The sequence below is a fragment of the Vipera berus genome (genome assembly GCF_964194415.1).
Source record: "Vipera berus genome assembly, chromosome: Z".
Classification (NCBI taxonomy): Eukaryota; Metazoa; Chordata; class Lepidosauria; order Squamata; family Viperidae; genus Vipera; species Vipera berus.
In genome coordinates this window covers 28,284,325-28,307,656 of record NC_138205.1, presented here as the reverse complement: position 1 = coordinate 28,307,656, position 23,332 = coordinate 28,284,325, and the positions used below count along the sequence as shown (strand labels likewise).

The window sequence follows — 23,332 nt, the reverse complement described above, 5'->3', positions numbered from 1 at the left end:
ACTTCATTTTTCCTCCATAAAACAGGAAAAAATAAACTGCTGGCTTTTGTGAATTTATCATCTGTAATCTCCAGAATAACACATTTTAATCTCTTTTCCCAGGCATGAAGTACAACCTTCATGTTGGTATCCCAAGAGATGGGAGGTAGAATGAATCAGACTTCTCCAGAGGTTTCATGTGACCACTTCCATGAAACTGAACATGCAACTCATTCACTGCTGTGACCAACAGACCTGTTCAGTGGAAAGCTCATACGGGGCATTGAGACAATTAAGGACTTAACTCCTAAGGTCTGTATATGACCATTGGCAGGGAGGGGAATACCTGTTTCAGCTTTGGAAGTAGCCCATAACTTTGCTTTCGCAAAGTCCAATTCATGTCCAAATATAAATGTTATTAACATACCTGGGGCCACCGGGACACAGAATCCTTTTTCATTCCTCACAACCTCATTCTGGTCAATATCATACTGAATTATTTCAAATTTTGTCATTTTCTGGAGCAGAACAGACAAAAATTGGTAAGAGCCATAAGGCAGAAATTCTAAGCAACTTCAGCAGCTTGTATGTTACAAAGCACCCTGCAACTCTTTGTGTGTCCCTAGGGAAAATATTCCCAATTTGGTGACTGCTAAATGATAGAATAATGACATTTTGTACTTTTATCCAAAAATTAGAATTAATACTGGTGGGTGGTGATTTTGGGGTATTTTTACTTTATGTTTTAAAATAGAAATCCCTGAAGGAAACAAAACCCATAAATTGCATCCTTGCCATTTCTCCTTCAGGATACCAATTTAGCATCGCCAAATGTACAGTTCATAAAACTGTCTTCCCTCCAATAGCATCAAGGCAATGTAGCCATCTCCCACCTTATCCAAATCATATACAGAGGGAGATTGGGCTGGATGAATTGCCTGAGCATACCCAATAGGCTTTGCAGCTGACCAGATGTCTAAATCAAGGTTTCCATTTTTAAGACACTGCTCTCTTTGCAAGACTAGCAACCTGGTGCTCTTCAAGTCATACCCACTCTTGCCATAACCATACTGATATTGATGTTGCACGATAGGTGCCACGTGTTCAACTATATATTAAGAGCCTTGGTGGAGCAGTGGGCTAATGCCTCTTTAAGTAACACCAGCTGCCTGCAATTAGTGCAGGTTCGCATCCCACCAGGCTCAAGGTTGACTCAGCCTTCCATCCTTCCGAGGTAGGTAAAATGAGGACCCAGATTGTTGGGGGCAATAAGCTGACTTTGTAATAATGCCGCTTGGGGTGTGTGTGAAAGCCCTAATAAGCAGGCATATACATAGAATGAAGGCTACTGCTAAGCTTGTAAGCCGCCCTGAGTCTTCGGAGAAGGGCGGGATATAAATGGAATTAAAATAAAAATAAAAATAAATATATATTTGAACAAGTGGCATCTATATCCAGTTTGTAAACACAATGACAATTAAATTTAAGGATCTAATAGAGGATGTGGGTTATCAAGGATCTGCAAGGCAACCATTTTACCACATCATTCCCCCACATACACAAATGTATTGGTTAGCCAGATGGTGTCACTACTCTCTAGTACAGGGGTCTTCAAACTTGGGCCTTTTATGACTTGTGGACTTCAACTCCCAGAATTCCTCAGCCAGGCACGCTGGCTGAGGAATTCTGGGAGTTGAAGTCCACAAGTCATAAAAGGCCCAGGTTTGAAGACCCCTGCTCTAGTACATACTCCAGTTTGTATACCCTCTTCCACCATAATCTTTCCCTGCTACAGAAGATTGGAGGGGGTGTGTGTGTTGTTCCTTAGAAATTTGCCCAACTCTCTGATTACTTGAAAATACAAATATTTTTCATCTCACTCATCACTATAATATTAGTGATAATCTTTTATGAAATGTTTAGAGGCATGATAACTTTCTCCCACTCTACGTTTTTCAGGATTCTGTATGTTCTCACATGATACCTTTCCTTCAAAGATATCATAGACTCAATTGCACATTTAGTTTATTTCTCTTTCTTCCATGCCAGATTTTTTTTAAAAAAATAATGTAAAGTCCTTACCAAAATTTTTAAAAAATATCTCCATAGAATTAATTGGCTGAAATATACTTTCAGTCACATCATAGGTTTGACAAACCTAATATGGGCTTCAAGAAATCTAAATAGGTTCCTTACTAATAAGAAGGAATTGGCTGATAGTGTTAAAGTGCTGGAGACTCTGAGTGCAAATGACTCATTGTTAAAGTTCCTGTTTTTAATATAATTTTAAAAAAACTAGTTAAAAACTAGTTAAATGCATGCCATGGATTTTAGAAAGGCCCATTTTAACAATGAGAGAGAAAAAAAGAGAGAGAGTTCTTTAATAATTGACCTACTCCTTAACACTGGAAATCAAATGGATAACTTTAGACAGTCACTGTCCCCCAGGCCTAAGAGAAAGGCAAAGACAAACTACTTGCAAAAAACTTGGAACTGCAAAGGTGCCAGAGGAGTGTTGTCACCCTTCAAGTAAAAGGATTCTAGTAATCAAGCAGTGACCTAACATCAATACTGAGTTATTAGAGCAGATGATAAAACAGGGCTTTTGTAAGCATCTTGAAGACAATGTCAGGATTGCTAGGAATCAACATGATATTGTCCAGAGTAGATCAGATGGAACAAATATTGTCTCTTTCTTTGACAAAGCAGCTACCTTAGCAGATAAATAACAGAACAGAACAACAATTGGAAGTGACTTTGAAGGACTTGTAGTCCAACCTTTGGCTCAAGCAGGAAACTGTACACTATTTCAGATAAAGAGTTGTCGTATCTTTTCTTCAAAAGAAATACAGAGAATGTTGGGGGGCAGGGTTACCGCAGTTTCAGCAAAGAAATTACTTAACTTCAGAGATTCAGCATTAATAGCTGTAGGTAAAGAGCAGAAAGCAGAGATGTCCTGCAGGTTCTGTTTTGGGCCAATATTATTCAATCTTTTTATTAATGATTGGAATAAAAAATTGATGAGCTGCTTATCAAATTTGCTGATGACAAAAAATTGAAAGATGTAACCAACGTCCAGAATGATAGAATGAGACCTATCCAGAGTCTAATATGGACAGCTTGAAAGACTGGGGAGAGGAACAAGTTGTCCTTCAACAGGGAAACATTATTTTTTAAAGACCAAGATGCAAAATTCATAGCTTGGAAGCATTACTCAAGAAAAAGATTTGGTTGTGATCATTAACAATAAGCTGTACAACACCTAGCGATATAAGATAGCTGCTATAATAGCTAATACTTTTGGGGGAGAAGAAGCAATGTATCAATGATGTATGAAACCTCCCCTTGCCTCAGGGAAGGCTGGCTTTATTACATAACAGAACAACAATATTTATTCAGTTCATGGATTTAAAAAACTAATTCCTTCCTCGGGATTCTTCCAAATGGGAATGTCACTCCATTAATGGAACAAGGTGCCCCTCTCCATTTTCTTCTCATTGGTGTGGGTATAATTGTGCTAGGTCCCAGTTCTCCTATCACATTTGCCCCAAATAATGTAACTAAAGCAAGTAGAAGCAAAGATCTTCCATGAAGGGAATGCAGAATAGGAAATCATCATTGATGGATCTGTAATATTATCTCAAAGACCTCAAGCTATTAATCACAAGGTGTTTGATTCAAATCTCATTTTCCTTTGTCATGTTCATTATCTATTTGTCTGAAATAATAATATTGTGTCTTTTACAGGATTGTTATAGTCTTTATGGAGGACCTATAACACATTTCAGTGTAAACAAATGGTAAATATTATTACAAGGTATAATATATTATTCCAATGATTTAGTTGTGTTCCAAATGTCCTTGGCTTCAGTCCTGGAAACTGATGTACTGCTGCAGAAACAGTCCTAGGGATCTTAGGAATTTGAACTACTGCAAAATCACTATCATTTACAGAGGCTAAACTAACATGTTAACATCTTATTAACTAAAGAGTCCCTCTTAAAGGGAGATGGGTGGTTTATTTTTAGATAGATAGATAGATAGATAGATAGATAGATAGATAGATAGATAGATAGATAGATAGATAGATAGATAGATAGGATGGATAGATAGATAGATAGATAGATAGGATGGATGGATGGATGGATGGATGGATGGATGGATGGATGGATGGATGGATGGATATTCCTGCCAAAAATCTGAGATGACTAGAAAAAGAGAAATGTTCAAACAGAAGGAAGGAGCACATATTTATTTTAGTTATATTTAGTTGCATATAAATATGACAGCCTTTAGTTTCTGGTAATGCTCAACAATACTATTTCATCATTTAGTGAGATGGTCCCATACTGGGAATCCTGCAGTATATGCCATTTCACACAACACTTTGTCTATTTAAAACTAAGAGCTTCTTTTAGCATTTATGAATATAGATCCATGTTTCTTAACCTTGGCAGCTTTAAGATAGGCAGACTTCAACTCCCAGAATTCCCCAACCAGTGCAACACCTTCATTATCATATAGATAGTGAAAAGGTGGGTTTGGCTGCTAAATAATTTTCTAATTTAAGGCCAGACCTCTAGCCTCAGAAAAGTAATATATCACTTCTCTGGACAAAACAATTTCTATAATGTCCAAACAAATTTGAATTATAAGAATCAAAGTTCAAGCAATAATACAAAATTGAAGGTGCTACAATGGTAACTGGAATTGTGTTTTCATCCATTAGTTTCCCAGATCCTCATCAAAATGTCTACAACATCCCAGTTTGATTTTATTACCTTATAGAGGAAGTTAATCCTTCCTACAGCTCCAACTTTCCCAGTGTAGTTAATAAAGCCAAGATTCCCTTCTGTAGCTCCATAGAATTCATAAACCTTAAGGCATCCAAATCGGCACAGAAATTCTTTCCAGACCTCTCTTTTCATGCCATTGCCTATGGCCAGTTTCACTCTATGATCACGATCATTGTCCTTCTGCAAAGTGAGTTAGCAAACAAATCTTTATAATGTTCAGTAACATTTATTAATATATAGTTTCTTGATCATCTATGCTAAATAAGAGTCAAAAATTATTATTTTTAATTTCTAAAATATCTTGGCTAGATTGCTACATTACAGTAGGTAAGGATGCATAGGGAAAATATGCACAATACTCAGTAACTGTGATAGTGTTCTTTTTGCATATGCATATTGCACACCCTAATTCTAAATTGGCTGGAATGGTTGCAGTGATCTTTGCTGAATATACATCAAGACTGGAAAATCTTGGACTTCCGGGTGGCAAGGCTCCGTTGATGGCAGTCATTTTGACCGTCAGCCCTGTTGATTCCGTTTAAACCGCGAAAACAGTGACAATCAGTTGTTTCATGGTTTGGGAACCCCCCCTCGGGAGAAGAGGGGAGGGTGCGCATTCAGGTAGAGGTGGAGCTCCCCTAGACCCCCAGAATGATTAATCTGAGGGCCGAAGGGTGAGAGCTCCCTTGAAGCCTGAATTTAACTCCGGACTCAGGGACCTCTGTTTTAAGGCTTTAGAACAGAGCAGGATGCTGCAACCATCCCTGCATTCAAGATTGTACTTTGGATTACTCAGATGCAGGCAGAGCTGAGCAGGAGAATTTTGAAATAGCAAGTACATGATCTTTAACTCTGGGGTGCTACTTTTTTTTCTTCTCCAAAGTTTAATTTAAAAGAAAGGGAGGAAGATGGCACCAGAATGAGAACGGGAAGGAAAAAAAAAGACCAAGGCGGAAGACAGAAAGTAGGTCTTTAAAGTTGTAAAAGACTCTTTTAAAAATTTCTGAAGCTGGTATAAAAGAGATTTAAAAGATTTGGAGAATTAAAAGGGAAGTAACAAAGTTGCAACTTGGGTTTCTAAGCTAAATCGTGACTTTCACATAAGGATTGGGTGGAAAAGTGAAAGTGAGAAACGAAAGTTAATGGGTGTTAAAATGGCTTCTAAACCGCCTAGAGCTCCCGTTTCTAGAAGCGGGAGGGCATCACCAATTCAACAACAATCTGCACTTCAGACCTTGATGCCATCCCCCGCAGCACCCCCACCTACATTAACATTAAAAGACTTACAAGAGGCTTTAAAACTTCAATCTGAGCAAATGGCGGAGCTCATTAATGAGAAAAATAAGGAAATAAGAGAGGATATCTTACTGGCTTTTCAGGGGTTGGCAGTTTGTATTGAGCGTTTGGATGAATGTGTGGAAGAAGTTAACCAAAGCAAATTGATACTGGAAGCTAAAATGTGCAAAGCTGAGAATAAAATGGATAAAATTGATGATGAGGTGGTAATGATACAATATAGGGACATGGAGTTTGCCTTGAGGATAAGAGGTCTGAAAGAAAACCCACAAGAAAACTTGGAAGAGATATTTGCTAAGGCTGTGGCACCTATATTGGGATGGCGAGTTGAAGACTTTATAATGGAAATAGATAAAATATTTCATGCCAACTCCTGGATTGCTAGGCAAAGAAAATTACCAAGAGATGTGGTTGTTTATTTTACAAAGAGAACGATCAGAAATGTGATCATTCAAGCTTTTTATCATAACAGATTTAAAGTGGCTGATCAAGAGATCCTAATTTTGAAAGAAATTCCACCAAGAATTTTAAGAAAAAGGAAAGAGTTTGTTTTCCTGGCAGATGAATTTTAAAAATGACAGCTCCAGTTTAGATGGGAGATACCAACTGGGATAGTGGTGAATTATACAGGTACAAGATATCGTCTTAATACAGTTCTGAAGGCACGCGATTTTCATTGTAATGTACTGAAAGCAGGTTCATCGCCACCCCCAGAATTCAAAAGAGGAAAGGAAGAAGGAGCACGACAGGCACAAATGGAAGGCATACAACAAGGTGAAGAAATCACCTCACTGATTGTAAAAGAAGTACAGCAAACTCTGGAAACTGTGCAGCCCCTGGCACCATTAGAAAAACCAAAGGGTCAAAGAATGACACAGGCTGCGACCAGACAAAAGGAACAACAACAATAACAACAGAAACAGTATCCTATAATCACAGTTCAAGAATCCACTAATAATGAAGCAGTGGAAGGAGCGAGACCAAAGAGGCAGGTGCTTATGGATCTGCAAGTTACGCTCCAAAAGCTTCAAGTCGCAAAAGATGGCGACAAAGTTTCTAACATGGAATGTTAATGGTCTAAACTCTCCACAAAAGAGAAAGAAAATATTTCAGTATTTAAAACAATTTAAAAATGATGTTACATGTTTGCAGGAAACGCATATTTCTGCATCAGATCAAAAATATTTGATAAATTCCAGATTGGGTATACAATTTACTGCATCTGCTCCAGACAAGAAAAACGGAGTAGTTATTTATGTGAAGAAGGACTTAACAGCTAACCTAATTGAAGCAGATAAACAAGGAAAATATATTATAATTGAACTTTTAATAAAAGGGAAGAAAATAGTTTTAATTGGAATATATGCACCCAATCAACAGCAAGGAGAATTTTACAAACTTCTACACAATAAAATAACTCAATGGGATTATAAATCGTGTATTTTAATGGGTGACTGGAATGGAGTGTTGGACACACAGAAAAATAAAAAGGACCTTTTAAAAGTACTCCAAATCATGCTAGATTGCCTAAATCTTTTTTTGATATGAAAGACGATTTGGAATTGAGAGATGTTTGGAGAGAACGAAACGTGGAAGAAAGGGATTTTACTTTTTTCTCTGATAGACATCAATCTTTTTCTAGGATTGATTTTGTACTAACTACTAATGATTTTTTTTCTAGGGTTAAGAAGATTAAGATATGTCCAAGAACTTTATCAGACCACAGTCCAGTATGGATGGAATTGGACCAGGGGAAGGGAGACAGGACATCCTGGAGGTTAAATGAAAATTTGTTTAGATATGAGGAAAATGTGGAAGAATGTAAAAAACAAATGAAAGAATTTTTTACTATAAATATGCATAAGGGTACTCCAATTGAAATGGTTTGGGACGCAAGTAAAGCTTATATGAGAGGAGTTTTAATATATTTGAATAATAAACATAGACGTAGATTGGAATATAAGCGTAAGGAGTTAGAGGAGGAAATAAAGATGAAAGAGAGGGCTTTTATCTTGAACCCATCTAACAAGAAGGTGAAAGAAGCAATTAATTTGTTAAGAGGGCAGCTTAACATGCTGATGGCAGATCAAGTGGCAACTAATTTACAATATGCTAAACATAATACCTTTTACAATGCTAATAAGCCAGGTAGGTGGCTAGCTTATTTGTTAAGGAAAAAACAAAAATCACGTAATATAGACAAAATAGAATATAAGGGTAAAGAGATGTTTCAGCAAAATATTATTAAACAGGTTTTTGTAGAATTTTATTCAAAATTATATGCTAGGGATACAATTCAAGGTTTAGATATAGATAGATATCTACAAGAAGTGAATACCCCTATACTTACACAAGAGCAAAGGGAAGGGATCAATCAATTGATAACTGCTGAAGAAATTATTTTAGCAATAAAACAACTAAAAGTGGGTAAGGCTCCCAGAACAGATGGTTTGACAGCTATTTATTATAAAAACCTACAATTAGAAATGAAAATGAATGTCCTGCCTAAATTTTTATTTTTATTTCAAATGATACCGGTCCTTAAAAAAGATTCTAATTTGGAAGAATGGCAACGGGGTATCAATAAATTTGTCTGGGCAGGGAAAAGGCCACGAGTTAAACTTAAGATTATGCAGGATACTCGTGAAAGGTGGTCTTAAAATGCCTAATCTTAAATTATATTACAAAGCTGCTGCGTTATCAGGAATAAGTGATTGGATTAATTTGACACAAGAGAGATTATTAAATCTTGAGGGCCATGACTTGTTATTTGGCTGGCATGCATATTTGTTGTATGATAAGAAGGTAGATAATGTGTTTAAAGTGCATATTTTAAGACAGGCATTGTTGAGAGTTTGGAAGAAGTATAGACATAAGCTAGATTACAAGATGCCGTTGTGGGCAATCCCAAAACACGCAATAGAAAACATAAATGTTGGCTTCAAACATGATGTGACTACGTATAAGGAGATTTTAAGTTTGGAAAGAAATGTCTGGTGTTTGAAGCCGTACAATCTCTTGCGAGATGAGAAGATTGTTCAAACTTGGTTTCAATATACTCAGTTACGGGCCAGGTGGAAAGAAGATCAGAAAATTGGTTTTGCAATGACTGATGAAAATTTGATAAAGCAAATTAGAAACCAGGGTCCAGCACATATTAAACGGATATATCTTGCATTGATAGAAATTGATTCAGAAACAGAACTTGTTAAAGACTGTATGATAAAATGGGCTCAGAATATTCAAGAAGTTATTACAATGGACACGTGGGAAAAGATATGGGTGAGGAACGTAAAATTCACGCAAGCCCAAAACTTAAGAGAGAACTTTTATAAAATGTTTTACAGATGGCATTTAGACCCTAAAAAGCTTGCAAGTATGTATCCGAATTATCAGCCTAAATGTTGGAGGTGTGGAGGCGAAGACGCAACGTATTTTCATATATGGTGGACCTGCAAAAAGGTTAAGGCTTTTTGGATAAAAATTTGGTGGAATATGCAGAAGATCTTTAAGTAAAGGATAAAGTTTTGTCCGCAACTGTTTTTGTTGGGCATAATTACAGAAGCTACTGTGGTGGACGTTAAGTTGATGCTGAACTTAATCACAGCAGCAAGACTTTTAATAGGTCAATATTGGAAAAAGGAGGAACTGCCGACTATAGAAGAATGGACTCTAAAAGTTTCTGACCTGGCGGAAATGGCAAAGATTTCGGCTTACCTGAAAGATCATTCGCAAGAATGTTATATTATGGAGTGAAAAAAGTGGATTGATTATATTCAGAACAAATATGGGACTAAGAAATTTCATTTAGCATTTGAGTGAGTTTCCTTTTCTTTTCTGTTTTCTTTTCTTTTTATATGTAATATTAATATTGCTTGTAATTATTTTATATGAGCTAGAGGGTGATAGAATTAATAGTTTATTGTTGTTAGCATATGGTTGCTTATGATTGTTCTTTGTTCTTATACCCTGTATTTAGCTCTGGGAAGTCGGGGGGGAGGGGGGAATGGGTGGGAGGGATAGGGAGGGTTAGGTAGGGGTGGGGGGAGGGGGGGATTGTTAAAGTTAAAATGTACTGTAAAACTTTTCAATAAAAAAAAAGAAATGGTGGAACCTTTAAAGGAGTTATTTAGAACAATTCAATCTGGAGGAGAAGTGCCTCCATCCTGGAAAACAGCTTTTATAACGTTGATTCCAAAGGAAGATCAAGATCTTACCCAATCTAAAAATTACAGACCAATATCGCTTTTAAATATTGATTATAAGATATTTGCAAAAATTTTAGCAAATAGATTAATGCAGGTTATGCAGCGAAAGATCCACAGTGACCAAACAGGATTTATAAGTGGTAGACAAATGAAATATAATGTGAGACATATTGTAAATTTATTAGAATATTTGGAAAGAAATAATCAAGTCCCCGCAGCACTGATTTTTCTGGACACCGAAAAAGCGTTTGATCAATTGAATTGGCAATTTTTATTAAAAGTATTAGAGAAGATGGAGTTTGGGGATAAGTTTTTACAACCTATTAGGGCAATATACCAGAAACAAACAGCTCAAATAATAATTAATGGTAGTTTAACAGAAGCTTGCAAAATTGAAAAAGGTACAAGACAGGGTACAAGACATGTCCGTTGTCACCATTGCTGTTTGTTTTAACATTGGAAATATTACTGATTAAGATACATGATTCAAATAAAATAAAGGGAATTAAAATAAAACATCAAGATTATAGATTAAGAGCGTTTGCGGACGACTTGGTTATTACATTAAGTCAACCGACTCAATCGGTTATAGATTTAATGGAGATAATTTTGCAATATGGACAAGTCTCTGGATTTAAGATAAATAGGCAAAAAACTAAAATATTGTCTAAAAATATGACTATAGAACAAAAGGAATTCCTAGAAAAACTAACAGGATTTGAAATAGTTAAAAAGATTAAATATTTGGGGGTATATATTTCAGCTTCAAATGTGAAATTATATAAAAATAATTATGAATTGTTATGGCTAAAAACACAACAAAAGCTAGACAGTTGGAGAAAATTACAATTGTCTTTATTGGGAAGAATTGCAGCAGTGAAAATGAATGTTTTACAAAAAATTTTATTTTTGTTTCAAATGATACCTATACTTAAAAAAGATTCAAATTTAGAGGAATGGCAGAAAGGTATTAATAAATTTATTTGGGCAGGGAAAAGACCGAGAGTAAAACTTAAGATAATGCAAGATATACATGAAAGAGGTGGTCTTAAAATGCCTAATTTTAAATTATATTATGATGCTGCGGCTTTATCGACAATTAGTAACTGGTTCAATTCAACAGAAGGAAGAATACTGAATATTGAGGGATGTGATTTATTATATGGCTGGCATGCATATTTATTGTATGATAAAAAGGTGGATAATGTTTTTAAGTCACATATATTAAGGTATGCTCTGTTGCGAGTCTGGAAAATATATCAATATAAGTTAAATTATAAAATACCAATTTGGGCAATACCTAAACATGCAATAGAAAATATAAGTTCGGGATTCAAACATGATGTGATTACATATAAAGAAATTCTTAGATTGGAAGGGAATGTATGGCAACTAAAGCCATTCAATATTTTAAAAGAAGAAAAGATAGTACAAACTTGGTTTCAGTATGGGCAGATACAAGCTAGCTGGAAAGAAGATCGGAAAATAGGTATTTCAACAACTAATGAAAATTTGGTAAAACAAATTAGAGATCAAAGTCAAGCGCATATAAGAAGGATATATAATGCATTGATAGAAATAGATTCAGAAACGGAACTTGTTAAAGACTGTATGATAAAATGGGCCCAGAATATTGAGGAGCCAATAACGATGGATACTTGGGGGAAAAATCTGGGTCAGAAATGTAAAATTTACACAAGCACAAAATTTAAGAGATAACTTTTATAAAATGTTTTATATATGGCATTTAGATCCCCAAAAATTAGCATGTATGTACCCAAATTATCAACCTAAATGTTGGAGGTGCGGTTGTGACGATGCAATGTACTATCATATATGGTGGACTTGCAAAAAAGTTAAAGTTTTTTGGATTAAAATTTGGTGGAATATGCAGAAAAAGATAAGGTTTTCTCCGCAGTTATTTCTGTTCGGTATTATTGATGTTGAATTTAATAACGGCAGTAAGACTTTTGGTATCGCAATATTGGAAGAAGGAGGATCTGCCTACTATAGAAGAGTGGACTCTAAAAGTTTCAAACCTAGCAGAAATGGCAAAAATTTCAGCATATTTGAAAGATCAATCGCAACAAAGATACATTTCAGAATGGAGAAGATGGATTGACTACATTCAGAATAAATATGGAACTACAAAGTTTCATTTAGCATATGAATGAGTATTAGAATTTAATAAGATGCATTATTATTTAGCAATTTAAGGGGAGTTAAAGTGCGATAGGATTTTAAGTGTATTCATAGATAGTTAGCATACTCTAGTTTAGGTTTGTTAGAGGCAATATCCTGTATTCAGCTCTGGGAAGTCGGGGGGGAGGGGGAGGGAAGGGTGGGCTTTATGGGGAGGTGGGGGGAAGTTGGGGGGGAGGTGGAGGGAAGTGTTCTGTACCAGCCTGCTACCGGCCTTGCAGAAAGGCAACCCCTGTACAAACGGCAGAGGCTGGAATACGTCTGCCAAATTTATTACACAAACAAACAAAACATGAAACAAGATACCGGAGCTTTGATCCTCTATCGGAGCGGTTGCTTTCAGCAAACCAGCCCTCCCCCAAACACTCCCTTTATAAGAGTTCAGGGCGTGGCCTCTCTTTGCCTCCTTCCGAGAAGTCCCACAGCCTTTCTCTGCTTGCTCCTACTTGACTGCCTCCTGCGTCGGGCATCCTTGAACAGGGCCAGCTGTGGGTCATCTTCATCCACACTGTCGAGCTCACGCAGCTGGGTCTCCACCAAGTAAGAGGGGCCTGGCTGAGGGCTCTGCGGAGCCTCCAAGCCATCATCAGCAAGTTCTTCTTCAACACCCCCCTCCTCCCCCTCATCTGAGTCATCCGAGTCATCCGACCCAACTGCCGAACCCACAGGCTGACCCTGAATCACAACAGGAAGGGTGGGTTTTTGGTGAGGTCAATTTATGTTTAAAATGTACTGTAAAACTTTTCAATAAAAAAAGGACTGGAAAATGTGGCCAGCATGACTAGACGCCAAAGGTGCACAGAACGCTGTTACCTTCCCACCGTAGTGGTCCCTATTTTTCTACTTGCATTTTTTACGTGCTTTCGAACTGCTAGGTTGGCAGAAGCTGGGACGAGTAACAGGCGCTCACTCTGTTACGCGGCACTCGGGATTCAACCCGCCAAACTGCTGACCATCTGATCGACAAGCTCAGCGTCCTAACCCACTGAGCCACAGACTCCCCCAAAGCTACTTATGACCTGTCCTCCTGGTCATATGACTAAATTTTGGGCACTCAGCAATCAGCTCATGTTTAAGGCTGTCTGCAGCACTCCATGGTTGCATGATCACAATTTACAATAGTTTTGCCAGAAATCAGTGTTTACTTCCAATTTCTTGCAAAAACTGCTCCAAAGCAAATAATGGGTTTGTTTAACAATTGCAATGTTCACTTAATGACCACAACATTTGCTTAACAACCAACCATAATGGAAAAGGTCATAAAATCAAGTCCAGTCATATCGTGACCCACTTTACAACCATTGTGACTTACATCACAATTTGAGCACTACCTCTAGTTCTTCTTTCATACCAGCAGCTGATAGCAAAGAAGAAATTTTCTTAGGCAAAGTTGTAAATATACTCCATTAAGCTCATAGCTGCATAGGTTCTCCTCCCCTTCTGAAGGCTAACCCCTATCCCCGAATGCTAAACCCACCATTCACAAATGCAGGTGTAAAGTACAATGTTATTTTAACATAAACTCTATTGTGATCAAGGGAGAAATGCCAAAGCCTCAAGGTAGCTGGGAGGGTATTTTTGAACAAACATGCTTTTGGAGACTGAGATATTGTTCCCTCAAAACAAACCACAGAGACAATAGGGCTTCAAAATAAATTCCTGTTGAGGTCATTGGAGGTAGTTAAAGCCTAATTTCCAAGTGTGAGATTAGAAAAGGCAGGGTTTTCAGAAATGTATGAATGCAGAAGTTAATGTGTACATGGAGTATTTATGTATGCATAATGAACTGATATACCCAAGATATAAGGAAAATAGCAGAATTATTCATATTTATTCTTTCCAACCTTCATCTCCCTACCCCAAATTCATTCACTCATTCATTCATTCATTTATTAATGTATTTATATGCCTTTTCTGATTACCTTTGGTGCATTACATAAATAGCGCATTGTTTCTCCCACATATTGGATTACAGAAACATGATATCGCCTGCAGTCATTCCAGAATTTTGAAACAGAGAACTTCGGCCCTAAAACACATGTAGCTCCTTGTGGGGGAAAAAAAAACAAATGGAAGATTGTTTTCATCAGAAAACCAGTGTTGAATGAAGAGGTCTGACAGCTGTTTTTTCCTTCCAAATAAAATGTGGCCACTAAAGAATACAGTACTTTGGAAAAATCAAAACGTGTATTTTTGTCCATTGATTGCTTTGAACAAATGACTCATTGTGTTTTCTTGAAGGCATATTTTTTGACATATTTAAATTCTCTCCCTCCCTTTCTTTCTCTATTTTCTCCAAATGCTGGGATTAGATATGTGGTTTGCAGATTCAGGGAATTTGTTGTCCCAATACTTCTGGAAGAAACCATATTGGGGTGGTCCGGATTGTCAGTGGAATCTTTCCTTTTTTGATGTTGTTTTTGACTATTTTTTTCCTATTTGGAGTATATTTGTTTATTAATTCCATATTTAGTTATGTCAAATGATGTGCACTAAGAATTTTACACTGAGAGTAGACTTTGCAATAATCCATATTTCTTTCTTTTCCATGATCCATGTTTAGACCAGGGCTTTTCAACCGGTGGTATGCAACCCTGCCTAGCCTAGACAAGTGAAGCAGGGGGAAGGAACTAGCTAAAGCGGCACAGCAAAGGCCTTGCTGTGAGAGAGTCCTCAGGAGCTGCAGAGTGCTGTGCTGAGACAAAGGCCCCAGGATCATCACTTCCAGCACAGAAAGGAGGAGGAGGAAGACAGAGACAGGAAAGGACATAAAAGGAGGCAGTTTTGAAAAAAGAGGGAGAAGGGAAAAAAGACATCAGAGAAAGAGTCAGAAGAGAAAAGGCTTTGTCAGCAAAGTGGTGAGAGAGGTAGAGAGGGAGAGGGAGAGGGAGAGAGAGGAAATGTTTTGGGGGCAAAATGTGTGTGTGAGAGAGGGGGGCTTTTGCAAGTGAAGGCTGAGAGAGAGAGCATCAGGAGCTTTTGCAAGTGAAGGCTGAGGGAGAGAAAGTACGAGGGGCTTCTGCGAGCGAAGACTGAGGGAGAGAAGCGTGAGGGGCTTTTGGAAGCAAAGGCTGAGGGAAAACGCGAGGGGCTTTTGCGAGCAAAGGCGGAGGGAGAGAAAATGTGGGGCTTTTGTGAGCGAAGGCTGAGGGAGAGAAAGTGTGTGGGGCTTTTGCAAGCGAACGCTAAGGGAGAGAAAGCATGAAGGGCTTTTGTGAGCAAGGCTGTGGGAGAGAAAGCGCTGGAAGCTTTTGCGAGTGAAGGCTGAGGGAGACAAAGTGCAAGGGGCTTAAGGCTGAGGAGAGAGGAGAGGGAGGAAGCAGGGCCAACCAGCCACCTCATCATCAAGGTAGTGGTGCATATTAATAAATATTGAGAAATTCATCATACATTTGTCAGTGTTAAGGGGAAGTGATTCAGCAAAGGAACAGCCACCAAAGGAATTAAAACTGGTATTTTTTTCTTTTTTATTTGATTATAGAATAAAATACAAAAATACAGAAGCAAATACTAGGACACAGTGGGGAGGAAAAAGGGAAAAACAGTGAGGGGGAGAGGGGAAAAAGAAAAGGCATTGACTTCTGACTTCCTCTGTTGCAGTAGAAGGAAGCATTAACATTGAATCTCAACTTTTTACTTTTCCATAATATTATAAACTAGCCATTTCTATAACAACAAATGAATCTAACCAGTAAAACCCAAAATCCACTCCCCTTTTTTTAGTCATCCAGTTTTTGACACCTTGGTAAGCACTGGTGGTACTCGAATATTGTCATGTCCTAAAAATGGTACAATCTATGAAAAGGTTGAAAAGCCCTGGTTTAGACAACCCAGTAACCAGAGATTTCTAGGTCAAATAACTTACATTAAAAAAAAGTTAAACAAACATTTGATATATTTTAACTCTCTTCTTTTCTCTCCCCCTAGCCCTGTTACTCTCACAGCTCTGATATATTTACTGACTGATAGGCGATACATACCAACGTCCAGGCACCCTCCAATTCCAATAAGAAGCCCAGCTGAATGGTACAGTGGCAGCGGAGTGTAGATGATGTCATTGGCATTGATGTCACACAAAGTGAATATGTTGGATACCATGAGCAGCTTCTTTTGGTTGATGATAGCAGCTTTTGGCAATCCTTAAGGGAAAAGAAAGGAAGCATAAGGAAAACTCTAGCTATGGGGCAGCATCTATTTAATCTTGACCTCTTCCCCAAAAGCTAAACTGCATCTGTCCTAATTACTAATTGAATGGGAGACCACCCAAGCTGTAAACTAATCTTGGAATGTGACCAAAAAATGCTGGAAGACAGTTGGCAAACTACTTCTGTAAGTTGCTAAGAAAACAACAGGTACAAGTCCATATAGTCACCAGGAGTCAAGCTTAGCTGAAAGTAGATTTGATAATGCTTTAATTAACTTCACAAAAATATTATCGTTTAACATGTTGTGGGTAACTCAAGGCCACAGCCTATTGATGATGATAATGATAGGCTTTGTAATTTTCTGGGGGAGGGTTCACCTTTTCTTGAGGGGGATTTTTTCTGCAATATTTTCTGAGTTTTTTTTGTAAGATAGATTTTTAATTAATTGTATTACACCAAGCCTATTTGAAGTCATGGACTATGGTTTTGTATGTTTCCTATCTCAGAATGGCAGAAAGCAAGTAGGTAGAAATTATTTCAAAAGTTGCAAAAAAGAGTTTCAGATACAGTCCTGGACTGTAGGTTGCAATTAAGATGAGGCTATTTTTCACTTGACATAATGCACATCTGCTTCTTTCTTCTTTAATATACATCAGCCACTCTTCAAATCGAGAGATATTCAGAGATTCCCAGACTTTCTCTTTAATCCTTCAGACATACAGTACATTCCAAAATTGTTCTTCCTTACCTGTGGTCCCAGAGGTAAAAATGTACACAGATGTAGATTTAGCTGTTACATTGGCTCTGTAGGAAGCAGGCACAGGTTCCTCTGAGGCCAATTTAACCTGTCCAAGTAGCGCTTCCACACCATCAGAGGGGGAATTGTCACTGAGATAGAAAACTCGTAACCCTTCATCTTTTAAAACAGGTAGGACATCTTCAATGACATTTTTAAAATCTGAAAACAAGAATGAAGGTAGAGAGCTTTAACTGAATCTTATTTCCTATTATTTTGTGGGTTGCATTATTCCGCACATAGGCAAGCAATAATGAATTAAAATTCCCCTTGAGTTGAGCTTGATTGCTGTTTTCTTCCTAGCTCATGAATGAATCATGGGCAGATTCTTGATTTTAGTTGTTGGTTACAGGTAAGTCAATTAAAATATTTATGAATTTCCTTTCTAGATATTAAAATGTCTAATTGCTTCTTGACAGAATCACTCTTGGAGTTTTATGAGTTAGGATATTCAGGCTTCTTTTTCACATATGTTTCATGTAGTGTTTCACTGAATTAGAATCAAGACTGAAAACCTTTTAAGGACATTATCAACTCTATTGGTTTATTTATTTCTGGTTGCCCTTCCATTCCAACACAATGAATTATAGTTAACTTTCTCAACTGCAGGAATGTTTATTCCCTATTTCCATTCTACATTTATGGAAGCACATTACCTTTTATTTTTTTTTACAACATTGGGATTATGTAGCAGTATTGTACAAATGTAATTCCACCATTTCAGTAAATCCATAATCTCTGGTCAGTCTAATTGCAAAGAGGTTCCCAGTATTTGATTCATAGATAATTCTAAGACAGGGCTTTTCAACCAGTGGTACAAGTACCACCTGTGGTACATTGGCACCTAACAGGTGGTATGCGACCATCCTAGAAAGTGGTAGCGGGAGAGGGGAATGAGCTGAACTTGGCAGCACCACACAAGCCTGAGCAAGAGATGGCTGGAACTTCAGGGCTGTCAGGGCTCAGCAAAGCGCCAGTCTCTAGCTGGAGCTCGGCACTGATCCTGGTACTATGCTGAGCCCAGAAGAAGCACTGATCAGCTGGAATGTTGCAGCATCTCCAGGGTCTTGTGATTTACATTCAGATGCTTGGCAACTGATTCATATTTATGATAGTCACAGTGTCCCAGGATCATGTGAAATGACCAAAACCTGCTGCAACCACCCAGCAGAGGGGGGAGATAAAAACCAAATACACACACACCACACCACCCCCACTGCCAATCCTCAACAGAAATGCTCACAACAATGAAAACCTCAGACAGGAGGAAGAGCTCCGCCGGGTAGGCAGGCAGATGTCTTGCTCGGCTGTGGCTTGGGGGGAACTTTTTTTCAGCACCATTGTAACTTCAAACAGTCACTAAGCGAACTGTTGTAAGTTGTGGACTACCTGTACTTCATCACTTTTTTCCTTTTTTTTTGGTCATCAAGTTTTTGACACATTGCTAGGCGACTGCTGTACTCAGATGTTGCCACCAGTTCAGCTCATTCTGCTCCCCCACTATCACTTTTCTAGGATGGTCACGTACCACCTGCTAGGTGCCATTGTACCACAGGTGGTACCCGTACCACTGGTTGAAAAGCCCTGTTTACAGTGCTTACCAAAGAAGGTGAGCACAATCTGTAGAGAAGGTACTAGCTGCTTACTGCAAACTGCTCACCCAAAGCCTTGTGAAGACACTTTTTTGAGCCAGGGGGCTCTGACATTTGCTTTGGACCATGTCAAAGCTGCCCATGTAGGAAAGCATTTCAGATAATGCTAAGGGAGAAAGTTGAGAGGAACCCACAGTATTGGTCCAAAGTCTTTGAAGAACGCTCAAATAACTTTGTCAAAAGATTTTGGTTGTTTTTTCCCCCCACTGGCAGGTCATGTGGGATGGAAGGAAATGCAGGTAAGGGGATTGACTAATTGTCCAATAATCTGGATTATTCCAGATTCAGGTGTGAAGGACAGCACCAGTTGCCTGCCTTATCACTGAGTCAGAGATAGGCCTCTGCAGAGGGTACCCACAACATTGAAATAATGGGTGTGATGGAATGATCAAACCTCTGTCCTTTTTTAAACATGCATTCATTGGGTGTAAGAAGGAATCAGCAAAGGAAAATATTTGTAGCTCAGGGTTCAGATGAGGGGTCTTGGGTGCTCTCTGAACTTGGTTGTTTTCTTGCAGACATTTTATTACCTAAACTGGATAACATCATCATTAGTAGTAATGGAAATGTGCCTGCAGGCAATTTCCCCCCATCTGTGTGCTTTCTGAAGTGTTTAATGCCCATATGTGGTACCAATAAAGGAGAATATTTGTAACTCAGGGTTGAAATGAGGTGTCCTTGGTGCTGTCTGAGCTCGGTTGTTTTCTTGCAGATACTTCATTACCCAAACTGGATAACATCATCAGTGCTACCAGTTCTGCTGGCTAGCACTGATAATGTTACCTAGTTTGGGTAATGAAACATCTGCAAGAAAACAACCGAGCTCAGAGAGCACCAAGAACCCCCTCAAGAAGGAATCAGACTTCAGTCTCTTTAGTCACATCCACCATTTGATTTTGTTGGTGCCTATGGATACCCCTAAGCTAAGCCAACAGGCCAGTGCCATTTATGTCAGTGTACTTATCTCCTGATTCAATTGAAGGAATGAAAGCTAATATGACTATGAGGAAGAGTCCTAACTCTAACAAAATTGTATATGATATGATAGTTACAGTATCTGCTGAAAAAGCATCAGGAACACGGGACACAGGGGACCTCACATCAGGGACATTCACTTGTCAAAGAAAGCAGGATATTTTGCATCTTGCAAGAATAATTTACTTTTTTATTAAAGCAAAAACAAAAAAATCAACCCCCACGCACCATAACAAGATTAATTATTTCATCTCTCTTGCATTTATATGCCTACGTCCAGAAACCTGGGAGTAGGTGAGTGGTGGTGGAAACTGGCTTGTCCACAAACTTTCCAAACATCATGGACTAAAAAGGAAAATTGCTTCATCCAGAGTTTGAGATATATCCCTGCTCTGCCAGAAATACATTGATTCATCTAACCAACAGAAGCAATAGCAAGGGTCTATACAGTTGGAGCACTGATGCAAAGATTGCATAAGCATCACCCTGAGATTCTCTGTTTCCCCCTCAGGCAGGAGATGAGAAGAATTTGACACAGCAGAAATATGCTGTCAGAACATATTTGGACTAAAGCAGGGGTGTCAAACTCAATTTCATTGTGGGCCGCATCAGCATTGCGGTTGCCCTCAGGGGGCCGGGTGGATATGGCCTGGGTGGGCATGGCCTACTGGGTGGGCGTGGCTAGAGTGTGTATGGCCTACTGGCTGGGCATGGCCAGCTCTACATCATTCACATCAAGAGTGCCTATGGGGGCCTGGGCAGGAGTGGGACAGATCTGAGGGTCTCTGGCAGAAGGAGGGTCTCTGGGCCAGGGCCAAGGCAGTGGGGGCCGTTCCCTCACTGTTTCCAGGATGGCTTCGTGGGCCGCATGAAACCACTTCGCGGGCCGGATCTGGCTCCTGGGCCTTGTGTTTGACATGTCTGGACTAAAGTTTCTTGCAAATAGCAAATGAGTCATTATTGTGGTAATGGTGCGTTCACATGAGACTGGAAAATATACTTTGGGGTTTTTTCTTTCTGTTACATTCATTCCCCCTTTCTTTTGGCATTCAGTTTAAATATCTTTGCTCTCTGTTCAGGCAAAAATGTTTTCTAAATTGCTTTCCCAATAGTTTGTTTCTTCCCTCTTTCCGGGAATCTCACTGCTTTGGGGGATTTCACCCATGAGCAAAAAAATATGAAATAAGGGGATAGAAAACAAGTTTTAAATTATTGAATCAATTTTTTTTAAAAAAAAGACCAAATATTTTGTTAGCTAACTAAGGTTTTGAATTCATAGCAGCAGCAGCACACTGTATACAAAACTTGGAAGTGAGCAGATAGCTCCTAAAATCAGTCCATACAAGGGTAAAAGAGAAAACTTCACCTGATCTGCTATATTTTCTGCCACAAAACTGAGATTTAGGATTATATTCTAGGCAAAGTGAATTAATTCGGACTGTAAGAATTCAGTTTCTAGAATCTCTGCCTCTGAGACTAGCAAAAACTAAGCTGTAGATCTTTGACTATACCTCAGCTTGGAATCAGTGTACCATATAATCTTTTTTTTTTACAAATTTACAGTACTGCGAAGATTAACATGAAACAAATGAAAGCGCTGGGTCAGAGATATGTGCACGATACAAACTGGCTCATTAAAGCAAACAAGGTCAAAGATCACTGAGATTCCCTTCTCTCCAGGGAGCTGAAATCAAACAGGCTAAGACTCATAGTGCAAATATACATTTCATGATCAGCAAACATGTTTGGTTTAGCTCACCTGGAGTTGTCAGAAGCACTTTGGCGTTGCAGGTTCTCAACACATGCAACAAAGATTTTAATCGGATGTTATAATTGATGCATGCCATGGTGCAACCAATCTTCTCCAAGCCCATCCAGATCCAGATATAGGCAGGGATATTCTTCAAGAAAACAGCCATCGTTTCCCCTTCTTTCAGCTTCACATAGTCCTTCAGCACTCTGGCCATTTGGTTGCTATGTCTGTCAATGTCCCGATAGGAATAAATTTCATCTTCAAAGAGAATGAAAGGCTTCTCTGGATGTTTCAGGACCTTGTCTAAAAAACAGTCCAAGAGGGTGAATGGTGGATTATGATTTAAATGCTTTTGGGACTTGTATCCTGTCCACAAGAGAGAGAAAAAGAAGCGCAGGTCCAGCCAAAGATAAGGGAAAAAAATATTGGCCAGGAGAGGGAGAAGGAACAAGATCCCCAGCAAAACTGTATAAAAGTCAAGCATATCTACACACTGGTCAGAGATCCAGCACTCTGAAAGCAACAGGCACACACTGGCAGTTGTGTAGAAGGAAAACAAATACCTTAGCAATGAACGGAGAACTTTGCTCCTCCCCTTCCTCCTCCCTTGCAGGAATGTCTTTGGGTGCCTGGCAGTAAATTTTAACCCACATCAAATGCTTTCTTGGATTCTTGTCTAGTTCAGTGTTTTTCAACCTTTTTTGGGCAAAGGCACACTTGTTTCATGAAAAAAATCACGAGGCACTCCACCATTAGAAAATGTTAAAAAATTTAACTCTGTGCCTATATTGACTATATATAAAGTAATTCTCTTGAATAGGAATCAAATAAACACAAAGAAAGTATTTTATAATTACTTTATTATGAAATAGTAAGTAAACAGAAATATGAAAAATTATAAAATACTTTATTCAGTGCGCAACCTGGGCCTGTTTGGCTGAACACAAAGCTGATATTCTGGCTGGAATCGAAGAAAGACACACACGTAGCTCTTCGTCAACAGCTCTCAGTCTCTCTCTGTATTTAGTTTTTATAGCAATCATGCTTGAAAAGCTCATCTCACACAGATATGTAGTGGAAAATGGGAGCAATGTCAAAATAGCTTTGTTTGCCAGAAGGGGGAACTCCTTGGCAGTATACAACCAAAAACTGTCCAAAGGTAGATCAGCAAATCTTAGCTTGAAACCACGATTTTCTCTCAGTTCAGTTAGTTCCTCCTGCTCCTGTAAAGTCATGTCCTTTCCACCAACTGATGCTGAGCTATAAGGGTCCCTAACCCAGTCAAGGCATTCAGTGGAGACCGAAGAGAAATAAAATGACAACTTCTCCTCGAGAGTTTTTAAATGTTTAACTATTATCTCACACAGTGCAGCAGTGTGAACACCTTGCCATTGCTTGGTGAGTGTGAACATTTCAAGATTGCCACTTTCCACGTGTTGATGCCAGAGTTGCACCTTTGAACGGAATCCATTTATTTTATCTGTACTTGTAAGCAGGTTTTCATTTCGGCCTTGCATTCGTGTGTTCAGT

At 38.5% G+C, this 23,332-nt stretch overlaps 1 protein-coding gene across 1 annotated transcript in view; it reads right to left on the bottom strand.

The window, feature by feature from the left end:
* The window catches only part of LOC308677117 (long-chain fatty acid transport protein 2-like), a gene marked incomplete at its 5' end in the record, with an annotated part of 44,499 nt that extends 22,213 nt beyond the window's left edge, over nt 1-22,286 (bottom strand). The window contains 6 exons of the mRNA XM_081343281.1: nt 407-497; nt 4,761-4,955; nt 14,404-14,528; nt 16,462-16,620; nt 17,375-17,584; nt 21,809-22,286. Coding sequence (XP_081199407.1) covers nt 407-497; nt 4,761-4,955; nt 14,404-14,528; nt 16,462-16,620; nt 17,375-17,584; nt 21,809-22,286 — 1,258 coding nt within the window. The remainder of the gene's footprint in view (nt 1-406; nt 498-4,760; nt 4,956-14,403; nt 14,529-16,461; nt 16,621-17,374; nt 17,585-21,808) is intronic.
* Between the last annotated feature and the right edge of the window lie 1,046 nt (nt 22,287-23,332).